The sequence below is a fragment of the Lemur catta genome, chromosome 11, assembly GCF_020740605.2.
Source record: "Lemur catta isolate mLemCat1 chromosome 11, mLemCat1.pri, whole genome shotgun sequence".
Taxonomy (NCBI): domain Eukaryota; kingdom Metazoa; phylum Chordata; class Mammalia; order Primates; family Lemuridae; genus Lemur; species Lemur catta.
Window position 1 is genome coordinate 43,015,873 of NC_059138.1, and position 23,203 is coordinate 43,039,075.

The 23,203-nt window shown below is 34.8% G+C and overlaps 1 protein-coding gene across 1 annotated transcript in view; it reads left to right on the forward strand.

Moving 5' to 3' along the window:
* GNAI1 (G protein subunit alpha i1) overlaps window positions 1-23,203 on the forward strand; it is an 82,829-nt gene that overhangs the window by 48,118 nt on the left and 11,508 nt on the right. Inside the window, exons 2-5 of the mRNA XM_045564395.1 lie at window positions 6,479-6,521; window positions 6,613-6,754; window positions 16,977-17,134; window positions 20,594-20,722. Coding sequence (XP_045420351.1) covers window positions 6,479-6,521; window positions 6,613-6,754; window positions 16,977-17,134; window positions 20,594-20,722 — 472 coding nt within the window. The remainder of the gene's footprint in view (window positions 1-6,478; window positions 6,522-6,612; window positions 6,755-16,976; window positions 17,135-20,593; window positions 20,723-23,203) is intronic.

Sequence of the window (23,203 nt, forward strand, 5' to 3'; positions counted from 1 at the left end):
GTGGTGGATAGAGAGGTCCCCAAGACACTACATTTGACACTTGCCTAAGTATCTCAGGGAGTTTTAAAAACACACTCAAATATAGACCTTGAAATTGGATGACTCTGTTCAGATGTACGTTGGCATGCAAGTGACTCAGAATTTCTTAAGTTATTTTTAATCACTATACAAATAGTCCATCAAGAATATGCTGTGGCCTTTGGTCCTTCACCTCGGGGGTCTGTGTACTCGAATTTAGGAATTCAGTTAGCTGAATGATCTATTTGAATGCGCTGGCAGGAAAGAGCTTCAGGTGCCCCACACAATTCTTTGTTTTGTCCTACTTTTCTAGAGTAGCCTTGCATGTGCATTCATTTTTTTTTTTTAATTATTATTACATAAATGCATTCTTTCACAGTTCTGCAGGCTAGACGTCCAAAATCAAGGTATCTGTAGGGTTGATTCCTTCTTTTTTTTTTTTGACAAATAAAAATTATATATATTTACAGTGTAAATATGGATACATATATGATTAAATCAATCTAATTAACATATTGATTACCTCACATACTTATCGTTTCTTTGTGGTGAGAACATTTTAAGATCTATATACTCTTAGCAATCTTCAGGTATACATACTGTATAACAGATTTCCAGAACTTATTCATCCTAACTGACACTTTGTACCCTTTGACTAACACCACCCTAACACCTCTGCCCCAAGCCCCTGCTAATCACAGCTCTGCTCTGAGTTTGGCCTTTTTAGACTCTACATACCGTATAAGTACAATTATGTGGTATTTGTCTTTCTGTGCCTGGCTTCTTACTTAGCATAATGTCCTACACGTTCATTTATATTGTCACAAATGGCAGGATTTGCTTCTTAAGACTTAGTAGTATTCCAGTGTGTGTGTGTGTGTGTGTGTGTGTGTGTGTGTGTGTGTATGTATCACACACATTTCCTTTATCCATTCATCTGTTGACAGACGTTTAGGTTGATTCCATATCTTGGCTATTGTGAATAATGCTGCAGTGAACATGGGAGTGCAGATATCTCTTCAGCATACTGATTTCATTTCCTTTGTGTGCATTCATTCTTGCTCAATGTAATAGTGGTGATACCTATCATAGAAATGAATGGCTCGGGAGTAGTTTTGTGGGGAGTTAAGATTGGGGGAAGTCGGGTTATTTTGAGGCTTTTGATTTTGGATTTTGTTGTTTACAGCCATTATCAAATTATTCTTCCACCCAAGAATGTCAGATATACCCCATATGTACATAAATATTTATTTAAATATAAGTTCAGGGCTTCTTATATCGAAATAGGAAAGATTTTAGATTATTATTCCTGTTGGGAAATGAAAATTAGAAACAAAATCTTCTCCCAACCCAGAAATCCTCTCCACAGAACTAGTAGTGAAATAAAGCATTTTTATTATTAAATAAGCATTAAACCAGAGTCCGATATGCATCACAGGCAGTCTGCTAAAAGATTGTATAAACAAATCTCACCCCCTCATATAGCCAAGCCAATACAACCCATTACTTACGTGTTTACAAGATAAACAATGACTATGTCCTCAAGAGGACTTGATGGCACCTTTTGTCACACATAGTTCATCCTAACTTTACTGTGGCAATTGGGATGACCATCTGTGTTAGCTAATTGGCCTTATCTTGAGGAGAAACAATCTTCTGTCTTTATGACTGGAGGTGGTTTTGCATCTAGGGGCAAGGTGCCATGGAAGTATTAATGTCTCCCTTGATGTTTACATTTCAAAGAGAAGCTGACAAAGGCCTATTTAGTTTTCAAAACGATATATTATATACATTTCAAAGAGTGGGGAAAATATTTCCAGTTATAATTCTTCTAAAGTAAGTGCTGTAAGGCAGTGGTCCCTAACCTTTTTGGCACCAGGGACCAGTTTCATGGAAGACGGTTTTTCCATGGGGCATGTTGGGGGGATGGTTTTGAGATGATTTATGTGCAACCTAGATCCCTCGCATGTGCAGTTTACAGTAGGGTTTGCACTTCTATGATAATCTAATGCCACCGCTGATCTCACAGGAGGCAGAGCTCAGGCCATGGTGCGGCAGTGGGGAGTGGCTGTAAACACGGATGAAGTTTCTGCTGTCTCGCCCGCTGTTCACCTCCCGCTGTGCGGCCCAGTTCCTACCAGGCAGAAGGGGTACCAGTCCGCAACCTGGGGTTTGGGGACCGCAGCTGTAAGGAAAAGGAAGGGAGGGAAATTGTTACCCTTACTTTCAATAGGGAGAACTAAACCTCTTATTTTTTATTTATATTTGCCCTTATGCCCCCTTTGTTTGCTTCTGTATTAAATATAAGGGTCTGGATCTTGTTAATCTTATAATAGCACTATGATAAACAAAAGTGATTTTAAATGAGCTTTTAATTTAGTTTTATTTCATTTAAAACTAAATTGCAGTTTAGTCTTATTCAATGTTAACATTTTAAATTATTAAATTCTACATAAAAATTGGGATTTCTTAAAAGGAGAGTGGTGGTATCAGGAATTCAACATAAGATAACATGACTAAATCACCATGTTATAGCTGAACAGCCTTTGATATTGGGCAGCTTAGAACCCCAAAGCTAAGAAATAAATGATATAAATGTGACCCTAAGCAGAAAGTTGAACAAAGAATTTTCTTTAAAAAAAGTATTTCTTTTCTGAGATCAGCGATGTTTTTGTTTTTGTTTTGCTTTTTTTTTTAAGAAAAAAAAAAAACTTTGCCAGCAGTGAAAACTTTAAAATTTTCTGTACTATCCCTCAACAAAATCAGAGGCAGATGCTGTTTGACTGTCATTTTTATACTAGTAAGTTACATAATTCTGTTCAAGGAATTAGAGTCTAGCAAGAGTCACTTTACTTAGGTCCTGATTGGTTTGCAGTTTTTCCTCTTCCTCTCCCTTCCTTTGCTTATCCTGGCTCAGCTCGATTCATTTCCTTTCATGGATCCTATGAGTAAGCTGCTGTATGTTTGAGACCCCAAACTGCAGATGAGTTCCCTCTCTGCGTTACTGTGTTAGTGCTCCTTTGCCCGTAAAGCATCTGTATGGTGCAGTCTTCTCAGTTGCCAAGCTCCACTTCCCATACCTGCTGGGTTCAATATCTTCTGCCAACCACTTCCTTCTTGCAGGAGACCTTAGGGAGGGCTCCTTCTCAGTGTGCCGCCTTTGCTTTATAGTCGTGGGCCTCCCATAACCACAGTGCAAACCTCTCCCTTCCCGCCCCTCTACAGTCTCACTGCACAGTGACCAGCTTGTTGACAGTTCCTTTGCAGGCCACTTAGTCACCTTGACCAGCCATGCCTTGTGCCTGTAAGTAGTGTACACTCTGATCTTTCCTGATTGATAGATGTTATATATTCCTTATTTCTCTTGAAGTTGCTTTTGGTAGGGTGGGAGCACTGTTTATCCAACTCTGGATTTAAGTGAAAAGTAGGAGCAGGCTGGCTGACTACTGCTGGAAAGTGTACCTTTTACCCCAGCTCATGCCCTTCTGCTCCCCCTGTGTTGGTTGGTTTTTTTTTTTTGTTGTTGTTGTTGTTGTTTTGTTTTTTCAGTATTTCCTGCTGGCCTCTCAAAAGTGACTGTGCTGAGATTTTTAGAGAACAACCATTAACTCCTTCCTGTATATTGTATGGAGAGAATGCCAGTATTTAGAATGTTGAAACGGTAACCAGGTGGCATTTGTAATTTTCCTGCTAGGAGTCTCACTGCTTGGAAGTGAGAATTGAAAACTAATCATGTAAATTGCTAAGCTTTGAAAGGTTTTGGGGGGATTTCTGCCTGCGAGATCTCTACTCCATAAAGAGTGCTTTGTGACTAGTAAAGAAAGTAGAAATCCAGTTAGTATGACTGCCATCTCCACTCTCTAATGTTAAATAGATTTCAGAATTTTTTTGAACCATAAGCCATTGACTAGATGCTCATTACAAAGTAAGCTAATCGTCTCACATTACCAATTATTTTAAGAGCTATAAAATGATTAGAACTTAAAGATAATGTCAGGAAATCAGGAAAATTTGTTTTTTTCTCGTTAAGATTTAAAAGTTCTCAACTGTACATATGTAGTTCAACTGGAAACTGTCTTATTCTTTACTGTTTCTGATTTTCTTCCTTGTGTGGCTCATGCACCCCACTAGGTTATATTGCTTGAGCCTTTCTCTGGGCCTTTGAATTTTTTCACTAACAAAATGGACCATGGGCAGCTATTCATCAAAGCTCATTATGCCTGTGGAATGAGCACCCTTGTGTATGGATATTGGGATCTAGAATGTCCAATCATCACAGCATGGCGGCTGCTAACTCAACTTCCAGTACTCTGGAAACCCAGAACCGTCTCTTAAAGGCAGTCATGCTAGAAACTGTGTAGGTTGTGTTACTTGGGTGGACTGCCCCAGGATTAGAGAAATGCATGAGCCATAATGCCTGCAATTGTGCTTTTCACAGAGCCAAGTACACTGTTGTTGATTAATAAATAATGGGTTGTTTATCTCGGAATTGTTTTTATTGGCAGATACCCTGAAAGATTCAAAGGCTGTCTGTAAATGAAGAATGCCCTTGTTGTTTGTTCAGTGCCTTGTTTTTCTATTGTGTGAGGGTATTTTGGGAAAATTTCCTGAATATCAAACCGCAAGTAAAATTTAGGCAGTTTTATCCCCAGATTTTCAAATAGACCATTTCACTACAACCTGTTTTCAGATGCCTCTGATTGGATGTGTGTGTGTGTGTCTGTCTGTGTGGCTGGAGGGCAAAAAGGGCAAAAGGAGAGATGCAGCCCAGAAGTTACAGTCTGGGCTGTAGTCACCATCTAACTGTATCAGTCACAAATAGCTTATATAAATCCAAGGACATTTCTGGTTGGTTGACTGCATGTCTAGCACAAGCTAGCTGCTGAGAATTCAAGTATAAACATGTGCAAAGTGAGAAGCGGCAGCAGTCACACGCACAGTGGGTCAGGAGAGGTTGATGAAGGGAGGTAAGTTTGGTGGTTGGTAGAAGATCACCAAGGTGGCAAGAGCAGAGCAGACTGCATTTTGGCAGTGGAAGCAGTGTGTTTGAAGATGTGTGGCGTGATCAGCAGTGGGTGTTCTTGGAACTATAAGTTGTTCAGTAATGCTGAACATAAAGTGCTGTAGGAATGGCCCTGGGAAAATGGGAATATGGGCTTCGGTACGGAAAATCCTGGGCCCTGTCTCTCAAACAGTAATAAATTCCTCTAGGACATGTGAAGCCAAAGGATAGTTTTGTCATAGCTTCCGTAGCTTGTGTCCTGTGCTCAGATGTTCTCAATATCCAGCAATCAAGAGGAGCCTGACAAATCATTGATCTAATTTGATATCAGGATAGCGGCTGTTGTTAAGTGGGAAGGCTACTTAAGAGGTCCCTAATTTTATAAGTGGCCATTTCACTAGTACTATTTTCATGTTGGAATAACATAATGGCAGGGACTCAATCATGAGGAGACCCTGTGTATGGAGAGAGTGAGGGAGAGTTTTGAGAATGGCTCCTGGCTTTATGACTTGCATGACAAGAAAAATGAAAAAACAACTCAGGAGGAAACATTAATGTCCAGCACACCATTGCATCCCCAGTGCTAGCAAATCATATTGGCCATGTATTCGGTGTTTAATAATGGTGATTTAACACACATTGCATGAGACATAGCTATTCGAACATCTGATATTTTAAAATTATTTTTCATGGGGCCTCTTGGCACTGCTGCTGTACTTCACAAGAACCAAAGGTTAAAATTAAGATAATTGGTCAAGCAGTTAAAACACCTTCCGATGGGGAGCAAAATCTCAAATAAAACTAATTTATAGTGAGTCAATTTAAGTTGTAGGAGAGGGAACTTTTTTAATGCTTTAGAGAATATACACAAAGAACAATGAAAGCATTTTTTCAGTTGAGTTTTTTGAATTTATTATGAAGTAATAGGCAGATGGGACTTAGAAACTAATACAGCTCATTTTATTTAATTTTTAAATCAATTTTGTATGTTTAAGTATAAAACATGTTATAAGATGCATACATCAATTTATAGTAAAATGGTTACAACAGTGAAACAAATGAACATATGCAATGTCTCGTAGTTGCCCGTTTTCCCCCTGTGGCAAGAACGGCTGTAATCTACTAATTTAGCAAAAGTCCTGAATACAACACACTGTTATTAACTGTAGTCTTTATGTTGTACATTTGACCTTTAGACTTGTTCATTCTAATATTTGCTGCTTTGTCTCTCATTTTAATATAACATAAAATGGCCCTGAGAGACAGTGAGAGAGCCCGCGCTCGCACAGCAGGATGGGTAAAGGGAGAGAGAGAGAGAGAGAGAGAGAGAGAGAGAGAGAGAGAGAGAGAGAGAAAGAGAGAGAGTGTGTGTGTATGTGTGTGTGTATGTGTGTGTATGTTGGAGGTTGTATATAATTAAGTGATAATGATGAAGTTAAAAATCTTTTATTTTTTTAGGTGCTGGTGAATCTGGGAAAAGTACAATTGTGAAGCAGATGAAGTAAGTAGATTTAAACATTAAATATGTTTTCTATGTTTACCTTTCCATCAAAGGAAATTAAGGTTCTTTTTTTTCCTTTTGTCTTGTTTAGAATTATCCATGAAGCTGGTTATTCAGAAGAGGAGTGTAAACAGTACAAAGCAGTAGTCTATAGTAACACCATCCAGTCAATTATTGCCATCATTCGGGCCATGGGGAGGTTGAAGATAGACTTTGGTGACTCAGCTCGGGCGGTAAGTTATTAAGTTTGTTGGAACAGGCCAGATTGATGAGTAAACAGAATAACTTGGATGTTAATATCATACTATATAAAATAGGCATGTCAACTAAGAGGTTTGTTCTATAAAAGGAGTCGAAAGAATAGAAGTGAGTAAAGTGAGTTGAGTACATTAGAAGTGTGAGTGAAGTAAGAATATATAGGATTATGTAATCTTTCCTTTATCACTATGCTTTCGTTATCAGATGATCAACTGAATAATCACTGCAATACTTTCTTTATAGCATGTTACATTAGGTACGCCTGTATCCCCATAACAATTTTTAGTAGATAGTACTGAGCTTATATTGGCCCTCTTCAAAATCTGTTTCTATAATTTGGAATGCTGAAATGATCTAATTATTTGTATTCATGCCAAGAACTAAAAAGCAATCTAATCTTGAAAAATGAAAACAATATAAAAGTTTGCTTATCTTTAGAATAGGAAAATACTGGCTATGAAAAAATACGTACAGAATTTTAGAGCTGAAGGAGACCATCGGAAACAAGCTAGTTCCATCCCTTTATTTTGCCAAGAGAGAAACTAGAATATTTGATAGAAAGATTGCCATACAGCTAGTGGTGTAACCCAGGCACTATGCTTGTGCTTCCTTATTTGGACCAGTAAGTTGTTTCACTTGGTTTGAAACAGCCCTAAATCAATCCAGAGGATACCTTCTTTTTCTTTCTTTTCCCTCAGCTTCTGTTTGATTGCTTAATCTATTTATTTCAAGTTTGTTATTTGTATATAGCTCATGCTTTACTGTGATTCTTTTTTTAATGAATAGTATAAAACTTGACCAAAAACCTTTAGCCAAATCCCTAACTTAATTTTTTATTATTTTTTATACAAAGTAGATGTATTATTATGTTATTGTTACTATGTATTTTTATAGTTCCTTTGTATTTTTATGCATTCAGTATGTGTATGTGCTATTTGCCTACTAATACTATGAAGATTTTGTGTATAGAGACTATAACTTTTTCTTTTTGTCTTAGTGTCAGGTAGATTTTTTACTTATACAAGCCCAATTCATACTTAATATGAATGAAAAATGAATGAAAGGATCATTAGGGAATATGCACCGGAGAAATCGGTAAAATAAACCTTATTTTTTAATAAGTTACTTTAAATTTTTCTTATAAGTTACTGGGCCATATTTATTTGCTAAGGTTTTTATTTTAAACAAAGATTTAGAAGCTTAGTGTGATTCATTAAAATTTTTCAGGTAGACTTCAAGATCATTTTGAATAATTTATGCATATATCATTTATTCATTCAACAAATGCTTTTTGAGCTCAAAAGCATTTGCTGAATGAATAAATGATAAATGCCTAAATTACAGATTGAATGAGTAGTAGATAAGGCAAAAAATGTTCTGGATGTGATCAAATCTTTTTTCACAAAAGACAGTTTAGAAGAATGTTATGAATAATTATTAAAAATGATCTTGAAATCTACTTGGAAACATTAATCACACTAAGCTTTTTAATCTTGGCTTAAAAAACATACAGAGGGGAAACACTCTTAGATTAACGAGAAAGAATTAATATAAATTGCACTTTATAGCAGTTCCAATTACGGTAATTTAAACCTTTTATCAAATTCTCATATACAGTATTCTGCATTCAAATTTTATATATGGTTATAAGGGAAAATTTTGGTAGCCTCCATTTTAGGAGATAATGAAGGGTCAATGCAAGCAGTTTTTATGAGTTCTTTTTCCTTTTCAAATTTTTCTCTCAAGAAATATTGTTTTTTCCTCCTTTCTTAAAACATTTTTTTAACCTAACTTGGGCTTAGTTTCAGAACTGGAAATAGCTATTTTCTCACCATAAGCTTTTTTTTTTCTTTTCTTTTTTTTTAAACCAGTTTTCTGATGCTTAGGAATCTATATGTGGGACTGTTTTGCTCATCTTTAGTCCCACTCTTTTTAGACTCTTTCTGGCTATTCCCCAGTAACTATTTTCTTCCTACCTTCAGACTATTACTTCTGTTTGCTTTAGCCATCATTAACTCATTCACACAAACGTCTTTATCTTCTCACGTTGCTTCTGAGCAGTCCACTCCATGTTCTGTGTTGCCTCGCCTGTGTATAAGGTTTTTTTTTTTTTTTTTTTTTTTTTTGAGACAGTCTCCCTTTGTTGCCCGGGCTAGAGTGAGTGCCATGGCGTCAGCCTAGCTCACAGCAACCTCAATCTCCTGGGCTTTAGCGACCCTACTGCCTCAGCCTCCCGAGTAGCTGGGACTACAGGCATGCGCCACCATGCCCAGCTAATTTTTTTTCTATATGGATTTTTAGCTGTCCAAATCATTTCTTTGTATTTTTGGTAGAGACGGGGTCTCGCTCTTGCTCAGGTTGGTCTCGAACTCCTGACCTCGAGCGATCCACCCGCCTCGGCCTCCCAGAGTGCTAGGATTACAGGCGTGAGCCACCACGCCCGGCTGTATAAGCTTTTAAAATACTACTCAGCTTTGGACTTGTGCTAAGGAAGACCAAGATGAGTTAATCATGGCCTGGACATGAGAAAGGGACATTTGAACCTAGTATTGAAATGTGAATAAGAGTTTTCTAGACAAAAACAGGGAAAAAGCATTCTATGAATGAAGAAGAAACAGTATATTCAAAGGCAGTCAGTATGTTTCTGTTTCTGAAATATCAGTTACTGGAAGTATTAACGCTGAGCTGAAGGTTAACCAGATATTTAATTTTGATAGGTACCACAGATTTACTTTCCAAAGAAAAGCAATGTGAATCATCTTTTCTAACAACCATGCATCAACGTCTATTTTCCCAGAGTCCAGCCAACTCAGATATTAATGTTATCAACATTTTAATTTTAAACATCTGATGAATGAGAAATACTATCTTTCTTTTTTCTTCATTTTTATATTGTTGGTTTTTAGTGAAGTTGAGAATTGCTTTAAAACATTTTGTCTATTTGTATAATATTTCTCCTGTGAACTCCTCTTAGTAATCTTTACTCGGTTCTATTTGGTTATCCTTTTCACAGTGATTCGTTTTGGCTATTAGGGATAATTAACCCTTCATTATATATTGCAGATATTTTTGGCCAGCATATTTCTTTTACTTTTTTGAAATAGTACTTTTCTTGTTGCAGAACTATTGAGGTTTTCATAATCAATTTTGACTTCTCTGTGTTTTGTTTCTTGTTAGAAAGGTAGTTCTTCAACTTGCAATTAAGAATTGCAAGTTTTTAAGAATTGCCTAACTGTTCTAGAGTGTTTATAGTTTAATTTTTATATTTATCTCTTCATGTACCTGTTAATGTTATTTCTATTTGTTGCTAGGTTGGATCTAAATAAATTCTATAATCTGATCATCTCTTGCAGTGCAGCCACTTATTAAATAATCAGTCCATTCCTCAGTGACTTGAAAATGCTACCCTTAGCATTAAATTGGGTGTGTTTCTGGGTACCATTTTTTTAATTGATGTATTAGTTTTTTTCCCACATCAGTCACTTATTAAAGTACTTAACATGTAAGCTTGTTTCATCATAATAAAATGGAAATAATGATGACATCTACCTTGTAGGGTTATGAGAAATAATGACATAATGAATATTAAGCACTACTACATGCCTTGGTCATAACAGATGCTCAGTAAATGTTGTTGCTATAATTATTGTTGTTATATTTTATAGTTATTGTGTTATATTATTGTCAGGATCACATTATTTTAATTTCTATCACTTCATAGAATTAATTGATATTTGGTAGAGTGAGTTAGCAAGCATTTCTCTTCCAGATGAACTTGAGAGTCAGTTAATTCCCCCAATCCATAATTCCCCCCAAATTGAAACAAATCCCAATTCCCCCCAGGATTTGTTTCAATTTGGGGGGAATTATGGATTGGGGAAATAAAAATAAAAATAAAAATAAAACAAAACACTGGTTCTTCATCACAGATAGTTTGAGAAGCACTTAGTTGGAATACGTTAGGCCAAGAGGGAACAGGAAACCTTGGCTTGAGTTGACCTAACCCCTCTTTTCCCCCCAAGCCTCAGTATGCTCCTGTATAATGGCCACTTTTCTGTTCCAGTAATTTTGTTGTTAATTTTCATTAGTTTATATCTGTCTGCCACATGGTCAGATTGCTTTTGAGAAAGGTGGTATCAGTTTGCCTTCCTGCCAACAGTTATGAGTGCCTGTTCTTAGCACTCCAGGCAGCCAAAATTCAGGAGCCTCAGATTTAAAAAAAATCTTTGCTAACTTGTTATAATATTAGTAAATTATATGTTAATTTAATCTGCATTTTTAACTTTTAGTGTAATTGTACAGTTTTCCATATCTTTATTATTTTATTTCTCTGTCTGTGTGTCTTGTTCCTTTATTCATTTACCAGTGGGAGTCTTGGTATCTGATTATCTGTTTTCTTTGTTAAACGTACATATGTATTATCCTTTTGTCCACTAATACAAATGTTCTCTCACATTTTGTTTATTGCCTTTAATGTTATGGTAATATTATATTTTTTTATTAAATCTATTATTTCTTCTTCCATTATGTTTAAATATAGAACATTCTTTCTCAACTGAAGATTTACCAAGTATTTATGCTGTTTTTAAAGTTTTTTAGGGGAGTGAATTTTAACATTTGTTTCTGTTTGCTCTGTAATCCCTCTGAAACTTGTTTTGTTGTATGCATGGAGTAAAGATCTACATTATTTTATTCCTCTTCAGGTGGCTATCTAATTATCCATCGTGTTTTTTAAATTATTGTATCCTTCCCTACTGATTAATCTTGCCCACATTTATCATAGATGTTCAGATTTGGGTTTTTTTTCTCCTGTTGATCTACATTAATACCAAACTGTTCTACATCATCAGTCAGTCCCCAACTTTTTTGGCACCAGGGACCAGTTTCATGGAAGACAATTTTTCCACAGACGGGGGAGAGGGGGATGGTTTTGGGATTGAAGCACATTGCATGTATTGTGCAGTCAGACCTCTCTGCTGATGATAATCTGTATTTGCAGCCACTCCCCACAGCTAACATCACTGCCTCAGCTCCACCTCAGATCATGAGGCATTAGATTCTCATAAAGAGCGCACAACCTACATTTCTCGCGTCCACGGTTTACAGTAGGGTTCATGCTCCTATGAGAATCTAATGCTGCCCACCAATCTGACAGGAGATGGAGCTTACACGGTGATTCAAGTGGTGGGGAGCGGCTGTAAATACAGTTGAAGCTTTGCTTGCCAGCCCACTACTCACCTCCTGCTATGTGCAGCCTGGTTCCTGACAGACCACAGACTGGTACCTGTCTGCGGCCCGAGGATTGGGTACTGCAGTTCTACGTATTGTAGGCTTTTAATACCTGATAATATCAGCCCTCTTTCCCCAGTCTTTTTCAAAATGTTGCTAGTTATTTTTACTTGTTTCTTCCAGGTGAATGTTTGAATCATTTACAGTAGTATTCTGGTTTATGTTTGAAAACTAAGATGAAGAAACTTCCAGTTTTTTATTATTTTGATTCTGAGAAATATTGACGTAGTATGTGGCAAAACGATATTAGCTATCATTTCCAAACTAATGTGTGCCTCTAGCACAGTTTATTTCTACTTCGGTCAATTCACTTATCACATATTTCCATATCTTTGACAGCAAGTTCTGGTGTTGATACAAAGAACATCAATAATTATCCATTTTATTAATTTAAAAAATGTACATTTAAAACAGATTTGTATATTTATAAGATTTATAAATATATGCATAAATATGTAATACATTGATAAGTAATTTCCCTTCTTGACATAGCTCATGCTTCTTCGTAAATTCACTAAAATTGAGTCAAAAATTTTGCTCTCTGCAATTTAGATAAATTATTTTATTTTTAAGCTTTTTCCTCCTTTTGAACAATCTTATCGGAAAAAATTAAAATGACTTCTTATTTCCTTGCCTCAAGTCATTTATAATTTGATTACATTTGTGTTTTTAGAGAAAATGTGTTTTATATTTACGTATTTTTTAAAAGCATCTCTTAAGTATCCAATATTGGCACCATAAGCCATGGGCTGATGAATTCATTAAAGTTCTTAGGAATTTCCTTAAGGGTACACTTAATTGTATAAGAACACTATAGACTGTCTTAGACTTATAGGAGTGATAATGCATGCTGTAAAAATGTGGTAGGTTAAATATGTAAATTGGCTAATGTTGTTAATGAAATGATTATACTACATTGAAATAGGATTTCCATATATATATATATCAGTCATGATATCAATGTATTATCCTGATGGCCAAAGTTGCAAAGGTATCATTATTTTTTAACACTTCTTTATTATATTATTTAGCTTCTATTTAGAAGGACTTTCTGATATTTTCTATTTAAAGTCTTACTCTCATCCATAAATTCTGTCTTCTGTATGTCAATAGTCATCTAGCCTTTGCTTAAAAACCTCAATCTCTCACTCCACTTCCCTTTTTTGTTTTTTAGATGGCTTTGATTGTTAAAAAGTGTTCCTCTTATTGAGTTGAAATCTGATATATTTTGCTCTAAGAATGTTCCTTTTTCTGCTCTGTAGCTAAACAGGAACTCTACTCTTTCTTACCTTTTATGATTATTAATATGTCAGATGACAGCCATTATGGTCCCTCGAAGTCTTCTCTTCCCCATCCTGGGAAGACTGTTCTGAATTCTTATAATGTCAGTGACAACTTCAAAGAAAATGTGCAGTCACTAAATAAGTACAGTATGCCAAGTGTTCCCTGACCATCACTGGGAAGGGGGACCTATTAATTCGTCTCTTGACAAAATGGCATTTCATAGCTCCTTTTTGAGTTCTCAAAGCACTCGCTTATGTGAACTGGAATTTACTTTCTGTAAATCACCTTATTTTCTTTTAGTTATTAGTAATTTGAAAACATTAACGTTAGCCACATCCAAGGATTTTTCCTTCCTATTCTTAAATAGATTGCCTGGCAAATAACATTTCTTTCTTTTTAACACCACAAAAGAGTTCCTTTAAACTGCTTTACTCACTTGTAGCCCTCCTGACCAAGCTCCAGTCTTCTCTTTAGTAATCCCTATCCTTTTTCTTCCCTGTGTCACACTGTTTTGATGTACTCATGTTTATGTTTGTAAATGTTCTTAAGTAATTTTATTTCACATAAATCTTGCAAAGACCTCATTCCATGCCAAGATAAGATCATTTTCATCGTTCTGCAGTTTTTAAATTAATCCTGTTTTAGACAATGACTAATTACTAATTGTTGACTTACTAATTTATATGATTAGGTGATTAATTAGCCATGGGACTTTAAATAAGTTGCTTAAGCTCTCTGTGCCTTGGGATCTTTTAATACTAAAGAAAAGATCAGGTAGAATAATTTCTACAGTGCCTTCCTGCTCAAATTTATTATCTGAAAGCTCATCTACAGACATCTGAATGTTCTGCTAATGACATGGAGGTGAATACTCCAATTTTTCAAGGAGAAGAGGCTATTTTATTAATTCATTTTGTGAGGGAGAGATTGTAAAAAAGTTATTTGAGGTTTACAACTTGATGTTATGAGATACATACAGATAGCAAAGTGGTTACTATGGTGAAGCATATGAACATATCCATCATCTCACATACTTTTTTTGTGCCAAGAGCAGCTAAAATCTACTTATCTAATGAAAATACCTAATATAATTTTATTGACTGTAGCCTTCGTGTTGTACATTAGTTGTCTAGATTTGTTCATCCTATGTATCTGCTACTTTCTATCCTTCAAACTACACCTCCCCATTTTCTTTTCCTCCCACCTGCTTGTGGTAACCACTATTTTATTCTGTTTTTGGATATCTGACTTCCCCCCTTCTTTTTTTATTTTTTTTTATTTATTATTTTTTTTTGAGACAGAGTCTCGCTCTGTAGCCCGGGCTAGAGTGAGTGCCGTGGCGTCAGCCTAGCTCACAGCAACCTCAGACTCCTGGGCTTAAGCGATCCTACTGCCTCGGCCTCCCCAGTAGCTGGGACTACAGACATGTGCCACCATGCCCGGCTAATTTCTTCTATATAGATTTTTTAGTTGGCCAGATAATTTCTTTCTATTTTTAGTAGAGACGGGGTCTCGCTTTTGCTGAGGCTGGTCTCGAATTCCTGACCTCGAGCGATCCACCCGCCTCGGCCTCCCAGAGTGCTAGGATTACAGGTGTGAGCCACCGCGCCCGGCCTCCCCCTTCTTTTTTTAGACCTGAAGGACATTATGATAAGTGAAATAAGCCAGACACAGAAAGAAAAATATTGTATGATCTCACTTATATGTGGAATTTTAAAAAAAGGAGACATTTTTGAATGCCACAGAGAGAGTGCAATTTATAAATATAGCTTCCAGAGTTTATGTCTTTTTGTCAGGCCTTTTCCTGAAGGTTTGAAGAGAATGTGATTTTATGAACTGTACCATAGGGCATTAGTTGTTTCTGTCAAAAACTTTTCTGAAATTGAATGAAGATATTATAATGAAAACTCATTTGAAAACTTAGGTGGTACTTTTCTAAAATAGAGAAATTATGTTTGATGAAGTTTAATAAATAAAAATGGTCAAATTCAGAAATTTCTCACGTGTAGGTAATTGTTTGGAAAATTGAATAATTGTTTACTGGAATTAGGTTAATGGTGCTAAGAATGACTTGAAAGCATGTTATGTGGGGTTTATTCAGGATATTGTGCACGTGTTGCTTGCTTGCATGCATTTCTCTTGTGATTTACTAAAAAGGGAAACATATGCTTGAATAATATGTTCCCATGCTGAGAGACTTAATTATTTTTCATGATGGGTTCCAGCTGAAAAGAAAATTTTTCACAATTTGGCAACAGTATAAATTTATACTGTCAGCTAGTACACTCTGCTAGCCTGTGTCACTAAATGCTGCTTCTCTTCTGTACACCTTATCATAATATGTGCCATCACTTCATAAGCATCTGCTACAGTTTGGAAGAATGTCTCTTGAGAGAAATTAGGCATCATCCACCCAGTTAACATAAAGCTACATTTCTCAGGCTAAAGAGAATTCTCTGAAGCTAGCAACATCATATCTCTCTCTTTTTGTATTAATTGTTATTACCTGGAGACTAGAGTTATGTTACCTGGTATGGTAGCTGCTTCCCACATGTAGCTACTGAGTACTTAAAACGTGTCTAGTCTGAATTGAGATGTGCTTTATGTGTAAAATATATGCTAGGTTTCAAAGACTTAATACGTATAAAAAAGGAATATGAACTATCTCATAATAATTTTATATTGATTGCATGTGGAAATATTTTTATATAGGTTAAGTATGTCGTTAAAATTCATTTCATTTGGCTTTTTTCCTTTAATTTTTTAACTATTAGAAAATGTAGATTGCATTAGTGGCTTACATTCTATTTCTCTTGGACAGCACTGATCCAGAGTGATTAATTACTTGTAGATCAGAATAACTGTAAATATTAGTAGCCTCAAAATTTAACTTTATATACAGTATTTTAGCCTCAAAATTTAACTTTGCATACAGTATTTCTTAATTTTATAAATTTTTGTGTGCTTTCTTCTGTTCCCCATGAGTATTTGTACTTCAACTGTGTGCCTATGCTGTTTTCTGTGCCTGGATCAGCAAGCACGTGCTCCCCACTCCTGCTCCATTGAGTTTACTGTGTGCATACTTTAAGGTCTCCTGAAAATCTCAGACCATTCCGTGATACTATTCTTGCTTACTCCACTTTGATTTCTCTCTTTTCTGAACTTATTTTGCATCTATATAAAGTATATGAGAAAGCTAACACCTAATTATATTTTAAACTCATCTCTAAAGGTGTTATGTGTTTTGTAGATTAGAAGCATTTTGGGAAGGGAGTAGCAAGACATAGGTTCTTCTGTTTTCTCTAAAATGATCACCTTCAGTACAACAGGCTGTCAGTGAATAGTTGGTTAATGTTCCGTTCATGAGTTACAACTTTAGTCATTCTTCAGCTTCCTAATGCCTTGAGAGATATTACCAATACCAAAAAACATAGATTTATGGTTTATAATTATGCTCTTCTGGCCAATTTTTAAGTGGTACTTTAGAGAAAGAGAAGTTATGACACTTCAATAAAAAAGCCTGAAGGAGATTTACTATAGAATTTTTAAACTTTATAATCTCCTTTGTACTTTTTATCTCTAATGTCTACCTTTTTACTTTAAAAATGTTCTTTGAATATTCAGGATGATGCTCGCCAACTGTTTGTGCTTGCTGGAGCTGCTGAAGAAGGCTTTATGACTGCAGAACTTGCTGGTGTTATAAAGAGATTGTGGAAAGATAGTGGTGTACAAGCCTGTTTCAACAGATCCCGAGAGTACCAGCTTAATGATTCTGCAGCATAGTAAGTAATCATAACTTTAGAACTAAACTATCATGAATAATTACTTGCAAGTCAAATATACCTCCAAGTCAATTTTATTGCAGAATTGGCTGACATATTCTTGTACAACTTAGGATATTCAGGATGACAATATTTGAAAACTTTGTCTTTTTTTGTGTTTGTAGATGGCAATGCTGTTATTTCTTATGTGTTCAGTGTTGTCTCAAGAGACTCATTCTTATGTAATTTTAATTGAAACATGCAGAATGGGACTGTTTCTAGTGTATTTCCAAGAAAGTAATTGGAATTTCCCAAAATTCACTCTGAATTTAGGTGTATCTCTAGTTTACTTGGAGCTAGCCAAATGAGAGAATAACTGATTAGAGTTTTTTTCATCATACTAGTGGTGCCTGAGAAAAGAGGTACTTGCTCAATGATAGACACCTTAAGTAGAGATTTTTTTGAAGGGATGCATGGTAATCCTAAGATATTTTCTCACTAAGTAAAATAGCTCTGCACTTGAAAATTCTCAATCATGTGTGCCCTGTTGCATTAGACACTGTTTACAGATATTTAAGTACAGTGTTTTGAAGAAAAATTTGGCTTGATTTCCAAGCAGTGGCCCCAGAAAGTTTGCAAAACAAGTTATGATAAAACCTAATCAGGGAGCTTTCTGTTGGGTGATCTACATATAATTTTAAAAAATCAAGTGTTATTTCCATAATTTGGTGCACATACTCAAAAATGTCAGATAAGATATGTGTAGCATTATTTGGTCTTTAAAACGTGCTGTGCATTTATTTTATTTTCCAACAATGTTACATTTTCTTGACAGAGCTGTTGGCTCTTAGGGACACATTAAGGATTAGACAGAAGACTACTGGTATTAGAAGGTCTATGTAAATGCATGCACTTTGCCACAGTGGAAAAAAACAAATGATTACTGAGGACCTAATCTTAAGACACATTATTTATTGAATGTCAGAGTAGGCACTATGTATTGCGTGATTTAGTGTGAGTGAATAATAATACACATCATTGTATTACCCACAGCAATCTTTATAAACATACATTTCTTACTCTACATTTTACACTTACATAAATCATATATGGTATTACATATATGGTTTATATATATGTAACCTATTCTCTTTGAATATATAGCCTATCCCTCCAATGGATATTATCACTTCTACGAGGAAATGTTGTTTTACCCACTGAGTACTCATAATGTGATGTACTTTTCCTTTAGATTTACATTTGTTTTGAGGTTATTTGATTCATATTTATGTTCTGACTCTTTGATTATTTTCTGTCTCTGCCACTACACTGTAAGTTCAGTAATGTGTGTTTTTGCCTAATGGTGTATCCCCATATAGTCATCCCCTCAATATGATATTGTTTAATAATGACTGAATTAATAAACAAGACTTCACAGAGGTTAAGAGAGAAATTAGGAAAATTACTTGGAGGAAGAACACAACACTTAAGATATAATATTTGCTTTGGCACCGCTGTAGCATCTACCACACATATTTAAATAAGAATAACTATTGTAGTGAGAAGATTATTCTGAGCTGAGCCTGGCAAAAAGAGCTACTTCAATAATTAAAGGGTGCTACTTGGTCATGATAGGTTGAAGTCCTCCTCACCACTTTGGGGGACTTCTAGACTGCCTCAGTCTCTTGACCAAAGACCCTCTCTCCTACGCACACTGCTTGGAAATACATTGAGAAAAATGTGTTGCTTTGGCTTCCCATTATTTCACTTCTAGTAATTCTGACCTTAAGATGGAATAATGCAGCTATTTTTTAAGAATGAAGGAAGTAACAGAAACCTTCTCCATAGTGGTCCGACAGCATCTTGATTTCTGAGTTCCTGAGATGGTGGGGTGCTATCAGGTTGCTCATTAGGACTGTGATCATTTAAAATGATTGGATTTTTCACCGTACACTTTTTTTTCTTTTTTATCTTGTTGAAATATAAGTATGTATTATTTTTAGAGACTATTTGAACTACGGCGTTTTTAAGCAAAAGAATCTATCTGTGAATAACCAGAACACATTTTAAATAAGTTGTTCACTATTTTTAAGGGATAATCAGTAAAATCTTGTCATGGCTTGTTTTATTTGTTTATTAAATCAGATTTTGTTACAGTAAAATATTACGTATGTAGAATTAAAAGCACAGATAAAGTATGGGGAGATTATCACCAATGTGATAATAAAATTCTGTTAAATTCAGGAAATAATAGATAACTCAAACTATCATCTTTCTATGTATTTTAGTATCAACACCACTACATATACTTGACTGTCTGAAACATTTTTGTTACTAATTCAGTATTTGGATAGTTTTCCAACTCTATTCCCAACAAATAAAATAAATCAAGCTCCTTTTGTTTGCAAGACCAGGTTCTAAATCGCCAAACAACAGTTTCAGAGGGTAATATCAATTTAAAGTTTCAATAGTTGGCACCTCTCTATTACCTACATTTATATTCTAAGTTATTGGTCATGTTACTACTCCAGTATTACAAAATGTGCAGTGATGCTTCCCACATCTAGCTAACCTTATGACTGACTTCAGACTTCTCATTTAAGATTGTATGTAGCTTACTAGTGGCCTTACTCTCTAAGAAAGATGTGACTATTTTTGTCTCTATACTGACAGCTTCTCCTAGTAGCAGTAACATTCCCTTTTTTCTGCTCCATTATTCATGTTTCTATTTGTACCCCTCACTATCTGAATCCTCCTTTAATCATCTGGGTCCACATTAATCTCTCCATGCCTGGACTTTCTGTGAATTATTGACTCTACTGTATAATTTAACACAAAATAGTTTACATTGAATGGTATGATACCATTATATTTTTATATCACAATGTATCTTTAGCATCATTGGCAGAGAGTATTAGATGAGTGACTAATATGGGTATTTATTTAGAGAGCAGTAGAATGCAGAGTAAAGGAGCATGTGCAGTGTTTTCCCGTATGTAACCTAACACTGGTTGAAAAGAAACACCCCAGTCAGCCTTTGGCCAGGGATTTGCTCACTGCTCGCTCCAGAATTAAGACTTTGAAAATCTTCAGCAAAAGAGTGATGTCTGGAACACAGTGCTACATAAAAAAACTATAATAAAGAATTTTTAGAAACAAACTCATGTTGTGCATTAGTTTGGGTGTCTTTTTAAAAAAGTTACTCTCTTTCCTTTGAATTACTAATCACTGTCCTTAAGAAACAATGTACACATTTTAAAAATACTAAAGAGCTTTGTGGCTGGAGGAGAGTAAAGATTTTAATTTCGGTAGGAGTTAAATAAGATAAAAGCTTAAACTGGTTGTTTTATATCATTACACAGAAATTTAAAAACTTAGTGATTTTAGAGTATTACATGCATTGAAATGTGTTTTACTCTTTAAAAAGATCTTTATTGACTCTATTTATTGTTAACATATTGTTTTGCTTATATTTTTCAGCTATTTGAATGACTTGGACAGAATAGCACAACCAAATTATATCCCAACTCAACAAGATGTTCTCAGAACTAGAGTGAAAACTACAGGAATTGTTGAAACTCACTTTACTTTCAAAGATCTCCATTTTAAGTGAGTAACTTTGAAACATGATTTCTAAATTTAAAGTAAAACACATTGCTTTAGAAATAAAAGGTATAATAACAGTTTACAGCATTTTTACAGGTAGAAATTATAGTTAGAAGGAAGCTTTTCTTAGATGATTGGACAAAAGAATTTTGAAGTGAAAGAGGACAAAAAGAAGCATTTTTAGGAAGAATATTTTTATTTAAGAAAAAATAGCCAAGCAGATTCCTTTGCTATAGTTTCTACAGTGATTTAAACAAAAATAGTTTTTGGCTTCAGTTTCTAAATAGAAAATGCTCTCTAATATGGTGTGTTTTCGGAAAGTGTTGCCATCTATATTTAGGTAAAAAGAGTTTTACTGATAGAACATATGCTTATTTATGGAAATGTTAAAAAAGGGTGTACCTTTTTAAAATTTTTCATGAAAATTTTTATTCATAGGGAGTGGATGGTTGCACTTTTTCATGTTCATTTAATTGAAAGTGTACTGAATATTAACTTACTGAGGTCTGAGTAGACACACACTGAATTGTAGCCGTTAGAAATGGAGGGGATCTTGGAGTCCCTTTTGTCCAGTCTCCTCATTTTATAATGAACCAGGCTCAGGGAAGTTCAGTGAAACATTACATTCCAATTTACAGAACCGTGTTTCTCTTTTTCCCATAAATAACAGCTTTCAAGGTCTGAGGAAAACTGTTAGACTTACAACCAAATGTAATGTTTTAATTTTCAGATTCTTGTTTTATCTATACAGCCTTCCTAGTCAGTTACTTAATCTGTTTTACCCTGCCTGGTCATCTGCTACCTGATTTTAGGTATCATGACTTTCTTCTTCAAAATGCCCACTTACTGATTTCACTGTTCACTCAATCAAAATTGCCATTGAGTGTGCATTATTATTAATCATTTCTAATCACCTTATTCTAGTTAAAATAATAAAATTATGGAAAAAAGTGGTTGCATATTGTATTAAGATATATACATGAACAAGGTAATTTAACATCACAGGATTTTCTACTAAACCAAAACTTGTGTTTTCATAGAAATTTCAAAGGAATGTCGTGTTACTTGATCTTAAAAAATACTGATTAAAAATAATTTACATATATTTCTTTTTTTCTTCCCTTAGTATTATTTGTTTTAGTATGTTGAAGCTAAACAAAGGGGCTAGCAGAAGTTCCTTTTTAAAATCTGCTAGTTTGTCATAATTCAAATTCATTTAAATGTCACATTTCCTAAGTGCCAGTTAAGTGCTCAGCAGAAGGGACACCACGTGCAGAGCCCCTGAAGAGCTTGTGAGGGAGGCCCTTCTGAGTTGACAGTGCCTAATTTATATAACTATGATAGAGTCACATTATTCATACTATAGTAAAACCCATGTATCTCCTACATTCCTTATACCATATAAATTTTCACTAATATTCTTGGAAGTAAAAATAATGAAAATATTAGAATTAAATGCGTTGTAGATATATAGGAGGTTTTTTATTCTCATTATTTTTCTTAGTTTAACAGATAGGTTTTTTTGTTTGTTTGTTTGTTTGTTTTTTTAACCCAGTTAGGTTGAGATTGATTTAAAGGAAGATACGGCTGCAGTCATGGGCATCAGTTAGATGTCGTCTCACTTCTGCAGAGCTTTGTAGATATGTTGACTCCAACTGAGCACTCTCCAGTTGTCACTGCAGAAAATCAGATTAGTAAAGACATGTGTTTTATTTCGTATGAAAATTTTTGTAATTTTCATACTCCATATTTTTCTGAGTTTTAATATTTGCGATACTATGAGGGATTCGATAAATCATTTGTTATCTGCTTGTGATATATTTTTTTCAGATTCTGTTTAGTGGAGGTTTTTGGTTTCTTTGTAGAAATTCAAGCTTCACAAGTCTGTGTTACTATATCCACTTAGCTTTTATCCTACTCCATTCTCACAATAACAAAAAAGTAGAATGAATAGAAGATAAAAAAGCAAAAACAATAAATTATTAAATCATTCTTAGTTTGTCAAAAGGTAATTTATCTGCATATGGTTTGCAAATGAAATATCCCATATTGTTAGTGAAATTATTTTTCCTCTTTTACTTTGATTAAAAATTATGTGGTTCAAGATAATCATTCTAAATAAACCATTACTATGAATTATGGATTTTTGCTTCTAATGCTCTGAAACAGTAATGATAAAATACAGCAGAATTTCTAAAAGCATCTTGAAAAAAGCTTCCTAGTCAGAGGTAATTATCAGTTCACCTCATAAAGAAAGTTAACTGTTACAAATTGTGAGCATAGTTAAATGTATGCAACTATAGCTCTGGTTGCTTCCCTAAGTATTTTAAGTATAGTGTATTTATTACTGTCATTTGTCACTAATTTATCAGTGGTTTATGTAATTGAATTTCTAGAGAACTAAAGTTTAATTTCAATTTTCTGTGACCACTTCCCCCCAAGAAACAAACATTGCCCTGCTTTCATAAACAACGATACAGTTTA